We start from the raw sequence: 19,128 nt of genomic DNA, 5'->3' as shown, positions 1-19,128 counted from the left end.
TGACCCTGAGTGGGGGTTAGAGTAACGGTCCAAAAAAAAAGATCGTGTCGAGAGATACCGGTATGACGGCTTGGAATGCGATCGACTTCCATGGATATTTTCATAGGGAGTTCCGCAGTGCGGATGCTGTGCCCAGATGCTGGATTGTTGGCCTCACGAAGCTGGGAGGCCAAGAATGAAGGTGCAAAGATGGGGTGGTAAGATACATTATTATATTATAATAACCATTCATGTCTTGCTGCACCCCAACCATACTGTAGAGGAATCACTGTCGATTCGCGAAGGTAAACCTACGAGAGGAGCCGGGGTTAGAGCGTCATAATTGAAAGATGCACTACGGGAACCTTATTTTTGCCATTGGTAATACTGTAACTTATTATGATTCTGGTACCCTTCGCCTTACCCCAGCAATCTACTCCAGTAAACTGCACTTGGTATGATACAGTATCCATGCCACGAAATAAAGTGCCCGGGAAACACTTTTCCCCACCTCACCACTAAAAACCTTCCACCGTGAGCTCCGAGTGGACCGCTCATCAGCTAGGCGGAGGAAACCTTTCCAGAGCCAATTGTTCCAACCGAGAAAAACCGTTTATGGCCCAATCCGTCAGATCGGCAAATTGATGACTAATCCCTTGCCCCCTCCAAAAAAGGGCCCAATAATCCATTCGCTTCTTGCACCCCAAGAGGGTTGAGTTAAACCCCAGCCCAGGTTAGCCAGCCGACCAGCCAGCCTAGTTGTTGGTTGGAACGCTTCCCTTCAACATACAAAGCTCCTTCCTACCTTTTCCATTTTCCCTCCCCTCGCCCTCAACAACATCATGGTTCCCCGGTACCAGGCACTTTTGGACCCAGATTCCGAGGATGCGGACGACGAGCGCTCCTTCTCGGATGCAGACGACGACGATTACCCGTGCAATGTGCCTCCGCACTTGCAACGACACCCCTTGACCCCAACACCGCAATTCATCGGCCAGGATGTGCGGACCACGTCTCGGAAGGAGTTAATGGGGTGGTACTGGTACGCATGGGCAGCAGAGGTCTTTGTCGTGTGTGGTGTTGGCTCGTTTATTCCCGTCACCCTCGAGCAGCTGGCCAGGGAGAACGGCGTGCTGTTATCGGATAAGAGCACCCCGTGCGGGTCGTCTTCGGGGTCTGGGCCGGGGCTGGAACCCGGGGCTGGCGGTATCGAGGATGGGCAGGCTGGCCAATGCGTTATTTATTTGTTGGGCTGGGAGATGAATACTGCTTCCTTTGCCATGTGCGACTTTATCTCTGGCAGTGTGGCGCGTTGTGGTTGTGGGCTAACACTGTGTGCTTGTTGGGCATAGGTACACTTTTTCGCTTTCTGTCTTGCTTCAGTCTCTTATTATTGTTTCTATGTCTGGCGCTGCAGATCATGGTGAGCTTTCTATATAAACTCCCGTGGGGGCTTGTTCTTGTTTGTTTGTTTTTGTGGGGTGTGCGTGTGGGTGCGGGGTTAACTGTTGCTGCATTTTAGGAGCTTATAGGAAGCGACTGTTACTCGCGTTCGCCGCTCTTGGGAGTCTTGCTACTATGGCGTTTATCACGGTTTCTGCAAGGTACTACCTCTTCGCCGCGTTGTGGGCTATCCTTGGGAACATCGGTTTCGGAGCGTCCTTTGTGCTACTGAACGCTTTTCTCCCAGTGCTCGTACGGCACCATCCGAAATTGGTGTATGAGGAACCACTCGTTCGCACAACGACCACAATCAGGGTCCGGTCGCCGGATAGTGATGAGGACCAATCGTTATTGGGGTATCAGGAATCCTTAAATGAAGACGGGAAGAGTAGCGGGGCTTTGGCGCTGAGCACCCAGATAAGCAGTGTCGGAATCGCTGTTGGGTACACCGCTGCGGTTATACTGCAAATATTTGCCATTGTGATTGTACTGTTGACTGGATCCACCACTTGGTCTTTGCAGCTTGTTCTGTTCTCTATCGGAGCCTGGTGGTTACTATTTACCATTCCTACAGCAGTGTGGCTGAGGCCGAGACCTGGTCCACCTCTTCCGCCACTTCCTCGACCGCCACTGAACGGGTCTCCCCCCGGCGCTACGTTATTGGTTATAGATGATAGAAGCTGGTGGGGATATGTCAAGTACGCCTGGGTAGGGCTGGGAAAGACCATCATGAGGGCCAAAAGACTCAAGGACGTCATGCTATTCCTTGCGGCCTGGTTCCTTGTGAGCGACGGAGTAGCCACTGTCAGCGGCACAGCCGTGTTATTTGCGAAGACTGTATGAAGGATTACTCCTCTACCGCGTGATACACGTGATACTAACGGGTCACATGATAGAATCTCAAAATGAAACCAGCTGCCCTAGCTCTTATATCTGTTATATCGACGATATCAGGAGTAGGTGGAGCCTTTGCCTGGCCAAAGATAGCCCAAACGTTCAACAGAACCCCCGGTCAGACAATCCTAATATGCATATTGGTCTTCGAGTTCATCCCGTTGTACGGCTTACTCGGCTTCATTCCCGCTGTCCAGCGCTCTGGCGTCGGCGGGCTAACCAGCCCTGCGGAAATGTATGCCCTAGGTGCAGTCTACGGATTTGTGCTAGGGGGGGTAAGCGGTTATTGCCGCAGTGTTTTCGGAGAATTAAGTAATTCCCCCCTCCCCTCTCCATTTCCCCACCTCTTCCACCCATGTCTAACGCAGCAGCTAGTACCCCCCGGCTTCGAAGCGGCCTTCTATGCCCTCTATGCGGTAACCGACAAAGGCTCCAGCATCTTCGGTCCGACAATTGTTGGGGCCCTAACAGATCACTACGGGGACATCCGTGTGGCATTCTGGTTCCTGGCGGTCTTGCTCGCGCTACCTATCCCGTTGATCGCAGCCGTGAACGTTGATCGGGGGAAGCACGAGGGGAAGATACTTGCCGAGGAGGAACTGAAGATTCCCTTACCAGGTCCTCCCTCTTCTCCTCCTAATGGCGTTGTATAGCGACTGTCGATGTTGGCATTGGGAGGTTTACTGGCGGGAGGGGGATGTTTGTGCATAAGTTACAGTGACTGCGTTGAAGTGTTGGCGTAGAGCTTTTCTTTTTTTAGTTTCTAGTTTTATTGCCCTTTCCCCTTCTTGCTTTTTTCTGTCGTTTTCTCCTCCGATCAGGCTCCTACTCTTCTATTCTCCTTGCTCTGCCGCTTGTTTGTTCCTCACGCAGTTGTTTTTTGCTGTAATGAAGATATGAGCATAGTACGGGTTAGTCCCTCTAATAAACACGAACACCACCACGACCATGAGGAGTGGGAAGAGGAAAATAAATATTTGTACAGGGGTCAGACACAAATTTAGGAGGGAGCAGGATTGTTAATGTTGATGCAGATTTTGGTCGAATAATGGCGTACCACAACCAGCTCGTTCGGAAACACAAACCATCCATTGCTCAACGGGAGCCTGGAAAGAGCTTTTTTTTTTTTTTTTTTTTTTTTTTTATAAAAAAAAGGGATTTATGGAACCGGGGGCTAGGTAGACTACGGTACTCGAGTACTCGAGTAGAGTATAAGCACTAGTTACCTCATTCATTCCTTTATGTCTGACCGAGGTAAGAGCAGCCGGGGGTTTCCTGTCGGGTAGCGTTTTCCGGGTACCATACGCACCGGTATCCATGTCTGTCATGAACTGCGCCCAAAATATATTGTCTTACTCGTACAGGAATAAGATCTGGGAGCATCCTTCCTTAATTGAATACCGGTAGGCTACCGGGGTATCAAGTCGAGACCTCATTCAAGTCCCTAGCGCCAAGTATTCCTCATATCTCGTGATTTCACAGCAACGGAGGGATTTGATAATCACTCCTACTGAAATATCGGCCATGCGCCCCTACCCGTAAGGACTCGTTGGGCTTTCCTCCCTCGGTAAGTAACAAGGTCTCTCTCCTCCCCCTCGGAAGGTGGGAAGGGGCTGTGTTTCTGCTGTGTCCCCCGCCCCCTCTTCCCCAGAGAAGGGAATTTTGGACTTCATAGCACACGGTCCAGCCTAACTCTTGCAGTGTGAGTATAGTACTCGTACAGTACCCGTACCGGTACCGTACTTGTACTCGTACTGGTACTTGTACCATTACTTGTACCGGTATTCTATCCTAGACCCTTGCACAATGTCATCAACCGGTTGTGTCGATGCAAGCAACATATTGTAATCTCACACATTGCGAACACGACTCGTGAGGGGCTTTTAGACCATAATATTATGTGGAGTAGGCCGCTCACAGCAGGCGGATTCTGACCATGACTAAGCCTGGACGTTGTTGGTCACACCCGAGATCATCTGTGGTACGGTACTCGAGTACATGCGGTATACCCGCCACCTCTCATTCAAGTTACTCAACCCCCCCACACGGAAGCCTCTTGCACTTCCGTCCCCCGTCGCCACCCGAGGGAAGGAGCCAAGAGAATCTTCCCTACCTCGTACTCGAGTAGATTTGTTGCTCCTATTTTTCCGCCCCTATTACAGTAAGGGCAATTTTGCTCTTTTTTTTTTTTTTTGGTTGTGACATGACATAGGTCAGTTTTTTTGTTCGGGTGTTTCGGAGGTCACTCTCTCTTTCGAACTGAGATCTTTGTGCTGCGGTTGTACGAGTGCGACTAGGGGTGTGCTATTAATATTTGGGGAAGTTTTGATGATGACAGAGAGAGGGAGGCAGTAGGGAAAAAAAGGGCTGCGGTGACAAGGCCGATTTGTTCTTGTGGGATTGTAATAGGGTGTCGATGGTGAGATGAGGGATGATGAGTGAGTGGTGGTGCTGTGTGATACCGGTACAGAGACATCTACGTAGGCTTATCAAGGCAGGCGGATACTGTCTGAGTATGGTATCGTACTAAGTAAAGTACTGTACGAGTACTCGTAGGTACGGAATTTTGGCTGCTTTCGGCGGAAGGCTGCACGCTGGGGGCAGGGTCTTGGGCGAGGTGAGTTGGCTTGGAAGGGTTAGAGTTTGCTGGGTCTGGGCGCAGTAGCGGTGGTGGTGGGGTGGAGACCAGATGCTGAAGCCTGAAGGGGGCAAAGAGAACTGCGGTGGACGCTGTGCCCGTACTCGAGTACAGCACGATAATCATACTAGTTGGTATGATTTAATATCATACATAGCATAGGATTACATTTGCAGGGCCCTCTTACAAGTACATATTTCTACTCGGGTGCGGTGCAAAGGCACACAAGTCAGGAGAATCTACAAGTGCGGCACTACAGCACTTGTAAAACATAGGGTCCGGCATCCGACGAGCCCGAAACCAGCGTATCACTTGTTCTCTTTTTGCCCATGAACAGCCACACGAGAAAAAGAAAAGCACAAACTCGCGCATCTCGGGAAGTCCCCCGCACTTCCCAGCAGCACGCACCAAACCATCATGGAACAAACCTTTGTCCCTCAAAGTACCCGTCTCTGGTCTCAGCTTTACCCGTGTTATATGTAGCAAATACCATACATAAACCCCCGTACCCATGATACCGTACTTGTAGCTAACAGTAGTCTACGGTAACTTTGGGGCAGAGAGATCCCCACAGCTTTTCCCATCCAACCAAGACTGACGGATATTACGCGTCATTGGTGTTGGCATTTTAGTGAGGGGAGGGGGGGGTTTCAAAAGAAAAGGTGCTCGCACATTTTTTCTCTCCCTTTCGGCAAACTGGGCCACCGGCATTCTGCTATTATCATACCATTCTTTTTTCTGTGAGGGAGGCACACCACTCACCACCTGTCACTGCTCACCACGCCTACGCCGCCATTGCTGCTGCGAGAGAACCATTTGGATACGGAGAGTGCACTCGCGAGCGAACGAAGTAGGAAGGGGGCTTTTTTTTTTTTGCGTGTAAATCTCCGAAAGTTGAAAATATCGGAGGGAGTGATGGATAAAAACGAGAGGGGGTTTTCAAGGGTTTTTAGGAGAGATTATTAGTGAGTTTGGCCCCCCTTACCTGGTTCCTTGGATTGCTATCGTGACGATGAAGATGGCTAATGATTGACTGACTGTGTGTCTTTTTCTTCTTCTTCACAGTGACCGATGCGACTTTGGTGACTGCTACTCTAGCTGGGACAACTGGGGACGATGGGTAGCTTTAACTGTTATCGTTGTATTCTTCTTCCTCGTCGTCGCTTGTTGCGGGTACTTTCCCCCTCCTCCTTCCTATCCATCTCCCACCACTAACCCATCTTACAGACTAATAACCTCTCGCCGCCGCCGCCGCGCGGGCATGCAACCAGTCTATGGCACCGCATGGATGGCCCCACCAAAATACACTCCGCACGACGTCCACCAGTTTCAGACCTACCCACCGCAACACTACCCCCCTCAGCAACCAGGCCCTTACGCACAATACTACGCACCCACACACCCAGCGCCGGCATACTCCCCCGGCCAGCAGAACCACGATCCCGGTGCTCCGGGACATGCTGGTGGGAATTATCATGCTGCTGGTGTGGAAGATCCTCAGGGACAGCAAAGGCAGTATTTCTCACCGCCACCAGTGCCGCTGGGAAGTCCCGAGCCGGCCGCGCATGCTCCCGTTAATGGACATCAAACTGGGGAAACGGTGTTCACACATTCTACGGGCAGCAATAACCCGTATAGTGCCCCGCCGAGCGGGATGCCGCAGGCGCACGTTGAGGGGAAGGTGTGATGCTATATACACCATATAAGGAAGGGGCTTTTCTGAGGACTTTTTTTTCGTTTTTCATTGTTATTCCTTTGTTTGGGCTGGGTTGATCGGTTTGTCTGGTTGGAATTGGTGTTTATTTTTTTCTTTTTCTTTTCCTTTTCTAATTCCCATTTTTCGACGGTTGAATTATGGTGATCGGACGCGAGCAGGGGAGATGTTCTTTCATCAAGCCAAAACATTCATTTGCTCACTCATCCGTCGATGTGCACGGTGGATGGAAAGCGGGCCTACGCGCACACACGAAGACTGTGATACGAGTACCGATTGTGCCGTGTGGGCATTAAAAACATTAACATTATCCAATAAATCTAGCTATCGATAAAGTACCGTTTTTATTGGTGTGCAGAATCGGTTGCGTGGCACGACATGGCATGGAGGCAGAGTGGCTGTGTGTGAAATAATACGAGTGGGTCCGAATTAGCGAGTGGAATACTTGCAAAAAAAGCAGGTTTCACACCAAGATATTTATTACACTGGAGCAAATTCACAAAAATACAAATTATCCGTGGAACCAATAAGGACATCATTTTCTATTACACAAATATCCAAACACGGTTTGCCCACCGAAAACAAAGGTCTTGGGCACAATTTCGAGCAAAGTTTTGTTCCCTCTTGCTGCTCTGATAGACTACACCTCGGAAGGTTTTAAATTTATTGAGGTTAGAATAAAAGTCAAGTGGACCAGTCCTCATCTCTTCCGAACACTCCACGAGTTACGAAGTCATCCTACTACCCAGTATCCCACTTTTAATTCAACCATTTGGCGCCGGGAACAAGTGAGTGAGCGAAATTATCCCATTTCTGGCGTATAATAAAATCGCTTACGTCCACTCACTCACTTTTTTTATTTTTATTTTTTCGGGTTCGCACCCGTACCACAAGGGGTAGCGAGATGTTTCAGAAAGTTCTGAGAAACCGGGATCTCGCACGATACGATTGGTGCTCATGGCAGGGCTGCTACTTGTACTTGAAGGGTACTTTTGGGAACTACTCGTATGTAAGTGTGCTGTTTCCGGTTTTTTTTAATTTTTTTTACTTTTTCTTCCTTATCTTTCTCCGGTCCGGCGGCGGCGGCGGTATGATATGCAGGGTTTTGGGGTGATGGGCGGGGGCGGGGTAATGAGCGGAGGGAGGCTTCGTTTTCAGAGATGCATAAGTCACGAGTCGTGATTCGGAATTGAGGATTTTTTGGGGTGATGCCACGGCTCTTCTGGCGGGATGGATGATTGGACTGGCCGGAATGGCAGACATCGGGTATTATCATGTGTGGTATGATACTTTGGATAAAGGATCCACTCGAACCTTCGTTTTGGGGCTGCGATGCAGTGGATCGTTACTGTACGAGGCGAGCCAAAATACCCTCGGTGGATATTATGACTGTAGGAGCGTGGGGAGTGGGCGGGGAGGAAAGGCAATGATACTGGCACACTAGTGCCGCCGAAAAAGAGAGATATATGGGTAACATGTCAATAACAAACATTACATTAACACTAGCCAGACGGACGGACAGGTGGAAAATACCCTCCCGCCGGCACCAGCGCCATCTATTTCCAAACAGGAATAATAAACGACGGAGAGAACAAAACTAACGCTTCTTCCCAAGGACCCCCTCCATCCTACGAATTAGATTCCTCAACCCGACCCCCTTCTCGCAATTCGCCTCCAGCCATGTCTCCATCTCCTCCCTGCACTTCCTCACGCTCTTGCTGACGGGCATGCAGGTGCTCTCCTCGTCCTTAATATATTGGAGCGGGTTGAGCAGAACATCAAACACAGAGTTCCAGATCTCCGTCTGCCAGTAACGCTTAAAGGAACCTATGATTTTGTACTTCTTGGTTCCACCGCCGAGGATGTTGCCGCGATCCGCTGCGGTCTCAATGTACTTGCCAAAGAGCATGGAGTGGATGATGGCAGCGAGGCCAAAATAGTCTACCTGGTAGGTCCACGGCCGGAGCTCGCGCATTTCTGCACAGTCTTGGTTGTCGGTTTTCCAATCCGCAAGGAATTGTACAGCTGGCGGGAAGAGTTTCATGTCTATTCCTCTGCCAAAGTCGATTAGGGTTATTCCCTTTTTAAGCCAGCCATTTGAACCGTCTCGCTGGTATCGTGCGGACCAGATATTGTCTGGTGTATTTTCGAAGCGAATGAGACAATTGTCAGCCTTGAGATCACCATGGAGGATACCCTTGGAGTGCATCGCTTCGACAGTGCGGAGGAGCTCGATGGAAAGGAACATGACAAGCTGCTCGTCCATTACACCAGTATTTGTACCGGCCGCTGCTTCTGCTCTGGCAATGTTTACTAGGTCGAGGATTGTGCCTTGGTCACGATATTCAAGTAGGAGATATCCTTCGTCCGGGAAAAGATGCATTTCATGGGCCTTTAGGATGGACTCCACCGGTCGTGAGACGCCGAGGCGGCGGTGAGCTTGCCGCATGATGTAGAACTCCCAAGGCGATGGCGGGTGCTCCATTTTTATAGCCTCGAAGCGCGCCCGTCCAATTATCTTCTTGTTAAGGGAAAAGAGGTCGGCCGCGTTTCCATCATCCGGGCCTGCTTCTTCGGCTTCGTCTTCGGCATCGGCAACGATGTTATTCTCCACAAGGTAGACAGGGGCAAAAGCACCTTTCCCCAGCTCACGCTTAATGGTGTAGGAACTGCCTCCATCACCTGTGACGAACTCGACAATTGGAGCCTGTGAAATGTTGGCTGTGGTTTTTTCTCCATCACGTTTTGATATGGTCTTCGCGAACCGTTTGATCTCCGCTCCTCGTCCAAACTTGGTTGTGTGCTCGTAGAAGCCTTCATATGTCTTCAATGGTGGCTGAAGCTTGTCAAAGATGTTAGCTCGAAGAGATTCATCCATGGGGTTACATTGTAAATCCTGGATTATGGGGCCCTTCTGGGTGGCTTCTTTCACCCTCGCCGCTGCCACTGGTTTTGCACCAAATGGCTTCCTCTCCTTGGGGACACGGGCCGGAGCGGCAGATGGAGCAGGCTGGGACGGGGCAAGTGGTGGGGGAAAAATAGAGTTGTTAGACTCTTCGAAAGGGCTGCTCATCAAATTGTCGTCTATTATATCGGGCATCCTATTCCTACTGGGAGTTTTGGCCACATCCTTTCGTCTAGCAGTGGTAGGTGGTAATGACTCCGTCTTTTCGACAATAGGTGTCATGTATGGTAGTCTACTCTGCCCTTGGAATTGGGTTTCCTTCGCAGCATTATAGGAAAGACGAGGGGGATCGAAATCATTAGGAGGTGATGGGATGAGTATCTTGTGAGTAGGACGGAGTGATTGACCAGGTTCCTCGTCACTAGGTTCGTCTCTGTGGATCGCTATTCTACCTCCAGCCTTGGGCTCATCTCGATGGATAACGAGCTTCCCAAGCTTGCCCTCAGCTGAGTGAACCCCTGGACTCCCTTCTATTTCCTTTTCCTCCTCCTCTTCGTTCGGCGGAACGTCCCTTCTCAAGGTAAAGTCAGACCATTCACTCTTCACACTTCTGGCGTCTTCTTCATCATCCTCGCCATCGTCACCCTCCGGACCAGATCCACCTGCCTGTCCAACCTGTGTTCCAATTGTGTAGTCCTCGCTGTCACTCTCCTCACCACCGCTCTCACTTCCGTCATCACCGCGATTCTCCCCTGTCATAGAAGTTTTCTTCATAGGTTGGTTGAAAATATCATATATTTCGTCTGTTGCTGCTCTGGTATGAAATGTCATTGTGGGACTAGCAGGTGCCTGCCCTTTTCGCTTTATTTTTCCTCTATTTGGAGAAGGCGAGAGAACTGTCTTCACTTTGATGGGCGCTCGAGACTCCTCCGTTACCTCTCCTTTATGGGTATTCTTCCTTCGTCGCTCTCTAGTTGCCTCAGCTTGTTCCTCACGTATCCTATTCCAGTCAATCCCATACTGGCCTCTCTTGATCGCTCTTAACTCATCAAAAGACAGCTCTTCAGTAGGATTTTCTTCGTCTGCATAAATCAATTCAAGGTTTACAGCAACCCGCTCTGGCCGTTTATTTGAAGGTAAATAAGTAGGTAAAACATTTTGTTGTACAGGAGGTACATTTTGCTTCGGTAAAGACTGGAAATCGATCGTAAAGAACAGATAGACAGGCGGTATTAGTTCTACTTGTGTAAACATGAGGTGAAAATGATAATTAGATGAAAAATGACGATTCATGGTTTTGTGAGGCTACTTACACTTTCGTCCCTAAAAATCATCATTTTCTCAGCACTTTTCGTTTTAACTCCTTCCTGCTTCAAAACCTCGCCGGCCCATGGCCGAGCCTCTATGGTGTTCTCCTTCTTCCTCTGCGCTAGAGTACCAATGCTCTCCCAACCACTAGTTGGTTTTTCGATGGTGTCTGCTGCCTTACTTGTGGTGGCTGCGTCCGCATCGGAGAAAATGGCCATCTTCTGCTTCGCTTGTTTCGGTTTTGGTTGTGACGCTTGCGGTTGCTGCTGCGTAGCAGGAGAGCCACCAAGTACTCCGGAACCTAACCCCCCACCAAAAGGTTTTGCAGCTAAAGCTGGTCTAACTGCTGGCAGCGCAGGGGAGTTGGGCTCATCGTCTGCAGGGGGGTCATGCTCCAACCTCTGCATATACTCCTCGAACTTCCTCAGAAGTCTGTCCGTAGGTCTAGCATTGTTTTCCATCCCAGTCTGGTAAATCTCGCCAGCCTGTCTCTTTCTACCCATTTTTTCAAGCAAAGCAGCGTACTCTTCGTAGAACAAGGCGAGCCGCTGACCGATGTCGTGTCTAGCAAGGTAGGCAAAGGCCTCCCGGGGAGCATCGGAAAAGTTTTGGATATACTGAATCCATAGGCGTAGGTATCTTGGATCATTCTTGTAGTGTAATTCGTGGATGAATGTCTGTGTTGCCCTTTCCAGCAGCTGTAGTAAACCAGAGTCTGTCGAATGACCAGACGGAAAGGTCTCTTGTGTCCAGTTGACATAACGAACCCAGACTTCTAAAGGGTCATCCAAGTCTAAAGATCCTCGTAACTCCTCCTCAAACTCTGCTTGTTTAACTGCATGCTCGGCACGGGCAAATACTGGGTTCGAACGGGACGAGAGAGAAGCGACAAGGGCTCGAGCTGAGCGTCCGGAAGCAAGGGGCTGAATGTTTTCTTTGTGAAGCTCGATCTGGTCGAAGGAGGTAGTATCATCGTCAGCCATGATGAGCACGATTGATAGGTTGAACGAGGAGCAGATACAGAAATGTGGTTGTTGGGGAAGGGAGTGTGGAGGGGTAAACAGAGATATGGCGCGTAACAACACCACAACACCGGTATCATATATCGGTAGTAGCAGTTGTTTTTTTTTTGTTCAGCAAAACAACAGCACCGCCACGCGGCTCATGCTGGCAGCATTGCAATCGGTAACTACCGACCTGAACTGGCGAGTGGCTCACCGGACCCCCATTAGCCACGATGCCTCCCTTCACTACTTGACCCTTTTAACTTTAGTGTCAAGCGCATGGAATGAGACTGATCTTCCTGAGGTCTCGCGTCTCTCCCCAAAGCAGGGCAAAGTCCGCTCCTCCCTCACAAGACCACTCGAGTATCATAAATAACTGGTAGCTGGTAAGCAGCCAAGGTCCGCTTCGCGCACCAAACATGGCATTTCCGGCCCCAACCATACCTTATCCACTCTCCTCCGACCTATCAGACGACTCAGAAGTTCCCTACCTCAAACAGAAGCCCTCATTTGGTAACAAAGTGTGCCCCCCTACTCCGTCACCCATGGCCTCACCAGCTATTGTGGACGACGGAACCCTCGAATACCAACAACAGAGTGCGAGAAGAGCAGCAGAAGGGCTTAGAAGGCAACAAAACTCAAAAACTAGGTTATCCAACGATATAGAAGGGTTCTCATCCTCAGAAGCAGAAAACGAGGCAGGTCCGGGTCTGGAGATTGATTCCGAGTCCGAGGATCTTGAAATGGGTGACTATGTGAACACAGGGGAGGTTACATGGCGGAATGATGAAGAAGGGAGAGTGAAGACGAGGAACCGAAGGGGCTTGAGTTTACACGGCGAGGATGGTCCTACTCTTGGTGATCGGTTGGTTATGGCAGACGGTGATCGGCCTGTTGTGAGTAAGGAAGAGAAAAGGATCGCAGATGTGAAAGTTATTAGGAGTTTGGCCATTAACGTCTTGCTGATTGGGCTATGGTAGGCTGGAAATCTCTGGATTGAAGTGCAGCTATCGGGTTGCTAACGTGTCGTCCACCCGTTTTTAGGTATCTATTCTCGCTCCTAATATCCATTGTAAGATTGCCTCTCTACATACACTCTCCTATGGTCAGGCAAGTGTCTAAATCTTATGTGTGTGAAGTACAATAAATGGATGTTCGACCCCAAGCACCTCGATTTCAAATTTCCGTTATTCACTACCTGCACACACATGATTGTCCAATTCTCTCTAGCATCTCTAGTGCTCTTCGCATTCCCTAAACTACGGCCTGTAGGATTTTTCGGGAGAGTTGCTTCTACTGATCCACAACCTGAAGATCCTGGGATGGATCACTTTATGGGAGCTGGGGATTCTGTGGAGGAGCGGAAGAAACAACAAGCCGGCATCATGACGAAATGGTTTTACACAACCCGAGTTGGCCCATGTGGTGCGGCTACTGGATTGGATATTGGCCTTGGGAACATGAGTTTGAAATTCATTAGCCTTGCGTTTTACAGTATGTTGGGTTCTCACTGGGATAACGGGTCAGGGGATGCGCTGACTTTGATAAAGCTATGTGTAAATCTTCTGCCTTAGCATTCGTCTTGATATTCGCCTTTATATTTCGTCTCGAGAAGATAACATGGAAATTAGTTGGAGTCATAACGGTGATGACGATTGGTGTAGTGATGATGGTAGCTGGAGAGGCAACATTCGTGCCGATTGGCTTCGTTCTTGTGATCATGTCCTCCGCTCTGTCTGGACTGCGATGGTCACTCACACAGATTCTGCTATTGAGAAACCCGGCCACCTCTAACCCATTCTCATCTATATTTTTCCTAGCGCCGATCATGTTCATTTCAATCCTAGCAATTGCTATACCAGTGGAGGGGTTCGGACCGCTGAGTGAGAGATTGGGCGAATTAGCAGCTCAAAAGGGTGCCGTCAACACTGCTGCCATTCTGCTCTTCCCCGGTGCCATCGCTTTCCTGATGGTCAGCAGTGAATTTGCGTAAGTTATGATATATCCATCCACGATCGCAGCTCTCTAACGATCCACAGACTCCTCCAGCGCACCTCCGTAGTAACCCTCTCAATTTGCGGCATTTTCAAAGAAGTCGTTACGATCTCCGCAGCAGCGATAGTCTTCGGCGATCCTCTAACCCCAATCAACATTTCAGGTCTCTGCGTCACAATATTAAGTATCGCAGCATACAATTACATCAAGATCAAGAGGATGCGTCGAGAGGCACGAGAAGAGACCGTCAGTGCAGCAGCATACGTCCCAGTCGGAGGCGACGACGAAGAAGACGAAGATGAAGGGCTAGAAGAGCAGGCGAAAAGTGCAAGCATAGACGACGGTGTCCCCGGAAACACGGAAATACAGGTTGGCGAATCGGCGTTGAGTCCTCGGTTTCCTGGGCCATCCACCTCACATTTGGGAGGTAGTGAGCAGGACCGGCTGCTTTAGACAAATCACTTCTGCGCATCCATATACTCTTTCTAACTCATTAGACTTGTAGCTCTAAACCGACCGCCTTCGCCTTATTGATATCGCTACGTATGTATAAACTGTATCAGTGTGTTTAGCGGAGTTTGGCTCTTGGTTTTTTTTCCCGTATGACACTTTCCATTTTTTCCACTCTTGTATTCCTACCATTTTGAAGATGTTCGTACTGCCGTGTGATTACCATCTCCCGTTGCGGAGCGCTTCTTATCAAACTACACATAGTCTAGAAGTTGAGCTCAGCTCAGTTCAGGCGATTCATTGTCTGTGAGTGTGTGTGTTCCCGGAGTAGGAGAGAAGAAGCTTGATTTTCCAAATGCAAAACGAGAAGAGATCCTAATATACTACATCCACTAAGCAGTCACACCAAACACTGTGGCCTATACCATATAGGCCACCTTTCAACACCAGGCAGTAGCCACCTTTTCAATATGATGCAGTAGTGATACCCTTATTCCGACATCTAACTATAAGAGGTGCCCAATGCAGTAAACCACTTATAATTAGATCAGGCGTAGTCACAGATTGAGAAAACGAACAAAAGTCTTAAGACAAGCAAAAGAAAGAACTACCTCTGTACGGCGGACAGGGACTAAGTCCAACACCCCCTTTGATGGAAAGAGTGTAGCAGTATACAAGTCTTGTAAAGCAAAAAAAAAAAAAAAAATAACAAAAAAAAAAAAAATAAGTATCTAAGTAGAAAGACCAATACAGGAAAGCAAAAAGCTGTGTCTTTGAACAGCAAGAGGCTTCGTGCAGATATCTGCTAGCATATCATTCGTACCAATGAAGGTAAGAGTAATTTGGCCATTGCAAACATACTCATGGAGCCAACAGTAGCGGACATCGATATGCTTAGTCCGTTGTGTGATTGCACCAGTTTCGATAAGCCTTTTGGCCCTGGCATTGTCAGTAAATAGAGTGATAGTAGGAGCTGCGTCACTTGCTCGTGCCAAGTGTAGAGGATGGAGTTGGTGCAGTAGTGAGCGGAGCCAAAGGGCTTCCTTCCCAGCAGTAGATAGTGCAATAAATTCGGCCTCATTTGTCGAAGTCGCTATCAATGACTGCTTACTTGCATGCCAGGAGACTGGGGCACCAGATACTAGTGCTAGGTACCCCTGAACACTATGGCAGTGGTATTCTCGAGCATAGCTAGCATTACTATAAACGCTCGCAGTAGGAGGAGTAGACCCATCAGAGGTGGGGGTATAATAGGTAAGTTTAAAACCCTTGGTCGTTCGAAGATAACGGAGGAGGCGTTTTAGTGCACGCCAATGATGCTGTATAGGCGATTGACTAAATTGTGCAAGTATGGAAATTGAGTAGGGTATATCTGGTCGAGTCGCAAGTATCGTATACATAACAGAGCCAATAGCCGAACAGTAAAGCATTGGATCCGCAGGTTCACCATCCATAATACCAGGTGAGCTGTCAAAACTAACATCTATCGGAGTTGTTTGGTCATGGACACTGGTATCAGAAAGGTTGAACCTTTCCAAAACCTTGGTTAAATAAAGTTCCTGCGATTGCGAAATTGACCGATGCTGCCTATTCCTTGTAATCTTAATACCCAGAAGGTACTCAATGTCACCCAGGTCTTTAATCTCGAATCGCTGCTTAAAGAGTGAAAGCAGATTTGTCACCTCATCTGAGGTGCTACAAAGAACAATGTCATCTATATAGAGTAGTAAATAGCCTCTGGCTGGTATAAGGTAGAGACCATGATCGACCGTAGACTGCTTGAGGTTGACACTAAGAAGAAAACTGTGGAAGGTTCCAAACCACTGGCGCGGAGATTGCTTCAACCCATATATGGAGCGAAGAAGTCGTACAATAGTACCACTTGGAAGCCGTAGGTATATAACCTCATCAAGCGGTGCACCCAGAAAGGCAGTAACAACGTCTAACTGGTGAATAACCAGATCCTGTGCAGCAGCGAATGCCAGGATGGTATGAATAGTAGTCCACTTAACCACCAGAACATAAGTCTCGTTATAGTCGATACCAGCCACTTGCCTATCTCCACGAGCTACCAATCTTGCTTTATACCGTGTGATAGTACCGGAGGAGTCAAACTTATATCTAAGCACCCAACAGGTAGGAAGCGCCTTGCGGCCGGCTGGTAGACTTTCAACTATCCAGACAGAGTTCTTCTGCATTGTGGCTAGTTCTTCAGTGATCACAGCCTCCCACAAGGCATGATCTGGACCACGAAGAGCATCTCTGTAAGATACTGTCTCAATAGAGGAGATATAGCAAGAGTGTGGTATCGAAGACAAGCAAGGGAAAGAACTATCTGTAGTTCTGGAGGAAACAGTTGTTGTTGCCGCAAAGAGAGGAGGCTGATCAACGTCCACAATCTCTTCAAATGACGGAGTAGCGGCTTCATCAAAGTGCACATCTCGAGCACGTATGATGCGTTTTGTATCTGGAATGTAGATACGGTAAATGTTCGCACTTTCATAACCAACAAGCAAGCCAGAGTGTGAGTGGGACTCAAGTTTATTTCGGAGCACCTTAGGTATAAGGACATGAGATATGGAGCCGAATACTTTAAGATGGCCGATATATAGAGGTCGACCATTCCAAATTTCAAAGGGTGTCTTGCCAGTGGGATGTGCAGAAGTAGGAGCTCGATTACGAAGATAAACAGCTGTCTGAAGGGCCTCAGCCCAAAGCTCAGAGGGTACTTCAATCTCATGAAGCATTGAGTTAACCATTTCTAGCAGAGTACGATTCATTCGCTCAGCAACACTATTTTGTTCCAGAGTATATGGAACTGTATACTCATGGATTATTCCAGACGTGTTTAGATAGTCGGCAAAGGCAGAGGAGGGCGTGGTACGGTCAAGACAGCTATCCAGTGAGGCTCTATATTCCAACGCATTATCCGATCTTAAGAACTTAATCTTCGAGTCCTTCAGTCTCTCGAGTTGGGGGTGTAAAGTCTTAAATGCCTCGAATGCCTCTCTCTTAGTATGAGAGATTAACACAATAACAAAACGTGAAGCATCATCTATCCATGTAGCAAAATACTTCATTCCACTAATAGAGGGAATTGGAGCTGGACGCCAAATATCGGTATGAATTCGCTCAAGAATCTTTTCTGCACGAGGCATTGGTACTTGTGAGGGCTGCCGGTGTTGTTTTCCTTTGAGACAAGGCAGACATGGCTTATCTACCACTGTGCCAGAAGCAATTTTCATACCTAAAGAGTTCTTTGAGAGCAAGTGAATCGAGATGGAACTGAGGTGACCAAGACGTCGATGCCATGTATTTAGAGTTTCCATAGCTGTACGTAGTGTAGTTGAAGGTGCTTGAGCTACTTGAGTTGGCGGAGGAGTGTTTTCATCTATAACCTGTGAGTCCGGTAAAGGGACATCAGAGCGGGCTGTATTCTGTGATACTACTCTGGAAACGGAGCGTGTAGTAACAAGAGCAGTGGACCGAAGTCTGAGTTGATAAAGTCGCCCAATAGAATAGTCATATAATATGATGCGATTTCCTTTCACCACTGTCACACTACCTGGTGACGAATAGTAGCTAGCACCACGCTCTTGCAACTGCCCCAATGAGATCAGACTGATATCCCCGAAAGCTGGAGCATGGTAAACACCACTCAATGTAACAGTATGACTCTCGGATGGGGTAACAACAGGAAGTACTGCTGTTCCGATACCAATTGCATCTACAGCTTCTCCGTTTCGAACTCGAATACATTGTGGCGTAGTAAGTAAATGATAGTCATGGAGTAAGTCGCTAAAACGAGTAATATAGTTCGTACACGCAGAGTCAAGATACCATAGCGGTGTGAAGTCACCAGTAGTGGGAACATCAAGGTCCAGCGAAGACAGAGCGCACTCAGAATCATCATGGGCTGAGATACGAGTGGAGTGCTGAACTGGTAGAGTTGGAGGTTCCACCCTTCCCAAACTGGAGAATGGGCAACGCTGTGGTCTTTTCTCAGGATACTATTGCCAACACTTCTCTGATGAATGATTCGAGCAGTGATAGTGCTTACATAGTGGACGATCAGACTGAGGGTGGTAATGCTGGACTTGCTGCCGATTGCCTGAATGTCCAGAGGCTGACTGATTACGATATGGGACTTTTCCGGAAGTCGAACTCTGGCCTTTAGTACTGCTCATATAGAGTGCTGTATAAGCATTATGAGGATTGTTGGGTCGTTCGGTGGCCTGTCGCAATTCCTCAGCTGCAAGTGTGTGGTGGGCCAGCGTGAGACTAACTTGCTGAGTGAGGGTGAGGGATGTATGAATAGTGGCCACGAGTTGATTATAAGATTTCGGGAGACCATTCAAAATCTGATTAATGAGCTGTAAGCGGGAAAGATTGATTCCAACAGAGGTCAGCCGAAAGAAGAGATTGTTACCTTCGGCAATATAGCTATCAATCGTTTGCCCAGAGTGCAGACGCAGACTCTGAAACTGCAGCTGGATAGCGCTCTGATGAGCAATAGAGTTGGCTTCAAACTGTTGAGTAAGAAAAACCCAAACCTCTCTAGGACTATTTATAGACAAGAGCATAGATAGAAGTTCTTCGCTAATGTGTGATTCGATAAGGTCTAAGGCCTTTACAGCTCTAAGTAAGTCATCTGTAGATGCAATAGCAGTGGCCTTCATGGCTGCCCGAGTCTCCTTTGCTGCCTCTGCAGCAGCTTCTCGTCCGGAGCCAGTAGGGTCAACAACATCCCAGAGCTGCTACGCACAGAGGTGGTTGGCCATATGATGCTTCCACAAAG

General features: G+C 48.5%; 4 protein-coding genes; 3 read left to right on the top strand and 1 right to left on the bottom strand.

Moving 5' to 3' along the window:
- The first annotated feature begins 762 nt into the window (after nucleotides 1–762).
- Nucleotides 763–3,200, top strand: GSTUM_00006789001 (uncharacterized protein). XM_002838950.2 has 5 exons: nucleotides 763–1,261; nucleotides 1,332–1,402; nucleotides 1,502–2,259; nucleotides 2,319–2,628; nucleotides 2,692–3,200. The coding sequence occupies exons 1-5, from the start codon at nucleotides 822–824 to the stop codon at nucleotides 2,967–2,969; spliced, it is 1,857 nt and encodes a 618-aa protein (XP_002838996.1). The 5' UTR covers nucleotides 763–821; the 3' UTR covers nucleotides 2,970–3,200.
- A 2,669-nt stretch (nucleotides 3,201–5,869) lies between these two features.
- On the top strand, nucleotides 5,870–6,725 carry GSTUM_00006788001 (uncharacterized protein; the record flags this gene model as incomplete). XM_002838949.2 has 3 exons in its annotated part: nucleotides 5,870–5,919; nucleotides 6,020–6,127; nucleotides 6,182–6,725. 3 exons carry the CDS (start codon nucleotides 5,870–5,872, stop codon nucleotides 6,639–6,641), a joined length of 618 nt encoding a protein of 205 aa, XP_002838995.1. The 3' UTR covers nucleotides 6,642–6,725.
- Nucleotides 6,726–6,752: 27 nt separating this feature from the next.
- GSTUM_00006787001 (uncharacterized protein) lies at nucleotides 6,753–11,919 on the bottom strand. XM_002838948.2 has 3 exons: nucleotides 10,887–11,919; nucleotides 10,413–10,767; nucleotides 6,753–10,235 (listed from the first exon to the last, which is right to left on the bottom strand). Exons 1-3 carry the CDS (start codon nucleotides 11,862–11,864, stop codon nucleotides 8,266–8,268), a joined length of 3,303 nt encoding a protein of 1,100 aa, XP_002838994.1. The 5' UTR covers nucleotides 11,865–11,919; the 3' UTR covers nucleotides 6,753–8,265.
- Nucleotides 11,920–12,304: 385 nt separating this feature from the next.
- On the top strand, nucleotides 12,305–14,693 carry GSTUM_00006786001 (uncharacterized protein; the record flags this gene model as incomplete). XM_002838947.2 has 5 exons in its annotated part: nucleotides 12,305–12,861; nucleotides 12,930–12,957; nucleotides 13,025–13,379; nucleotides 13,436–13,874; nucleotides 13,925–14,693. The coding sequence occupies 5 exons, from the start codon at nucleotides 12,305–12,307 to the stop codon at nucleotides 14,331–14,333; spliced, it is 1,788 nt and encodes a 595-aa protein (XP_002838993.1). The 3' UTR covers nucleotides 14,334–14,693.
- Nucleotides 14,694–19,128: the final 4,435 nt, after the last annotated feature.

Source organism: Tuber melanosporum (genome assembly GCF_000151645.1).
Source record: "Tuber melanosporum whole genome shotgun sequence assembly, scaffold_3, strain Mel28".
NCBI lineage: Eukaryota > Fungi > Ascomycota > Pezizomycetes > Pezizales > Tuberaceae > Tuber > Tuber melanosporum.
This window is presented reverse-complemented; position numbering and strand designations above follow the sequence as displayed.

Bases quoted from the DNA above. Each gene is read 5' to 3' on its own strand.
- GSTUM_00006789001 (XM_002838950.2), top strand. From the start codon at position 822: ATGGTTCCCCGGTACCAGGCACTTTTGGACCCAGATTCCGAGGATGCG. The intron at 1,262-1,331 runs GTGCGACTTTAT...TGTTGGGCATAG, and splicing joins AATACTGCTTCCTTTGCCAT to GTACACTTTTTCGCTTTCTG. The intron at 2,260-2,318 runs GTATGAAGGATT...GTCACATGATAG, and splicing joins CCGTGTTATTTGCGAAGACT to AATCTCAAAATGAAACCAGC.
- GSTUM_00006787001 (XM_002838948.2), bottom strand. From the start codon at position 11,864: ATGGCTGACGATGATACTACCTCCTTCGACCAGATCGAGCTTCACAAA. The intron at 10,768-10,886 runs GTAAGTAGCCTC...ATCGATTTCCAG, and splicing joins TGATTTTTAGGGACGAAAGT to TCTTTACCGAAGCAAAATGT. The intron at 10,236-10,412 runs GTCCCACAATGA...TTGGACAGGCAG, and splicing joins AAAAGGGCAGGCACCTGCTA to GTGGATCTGGTCCGGAGGGT.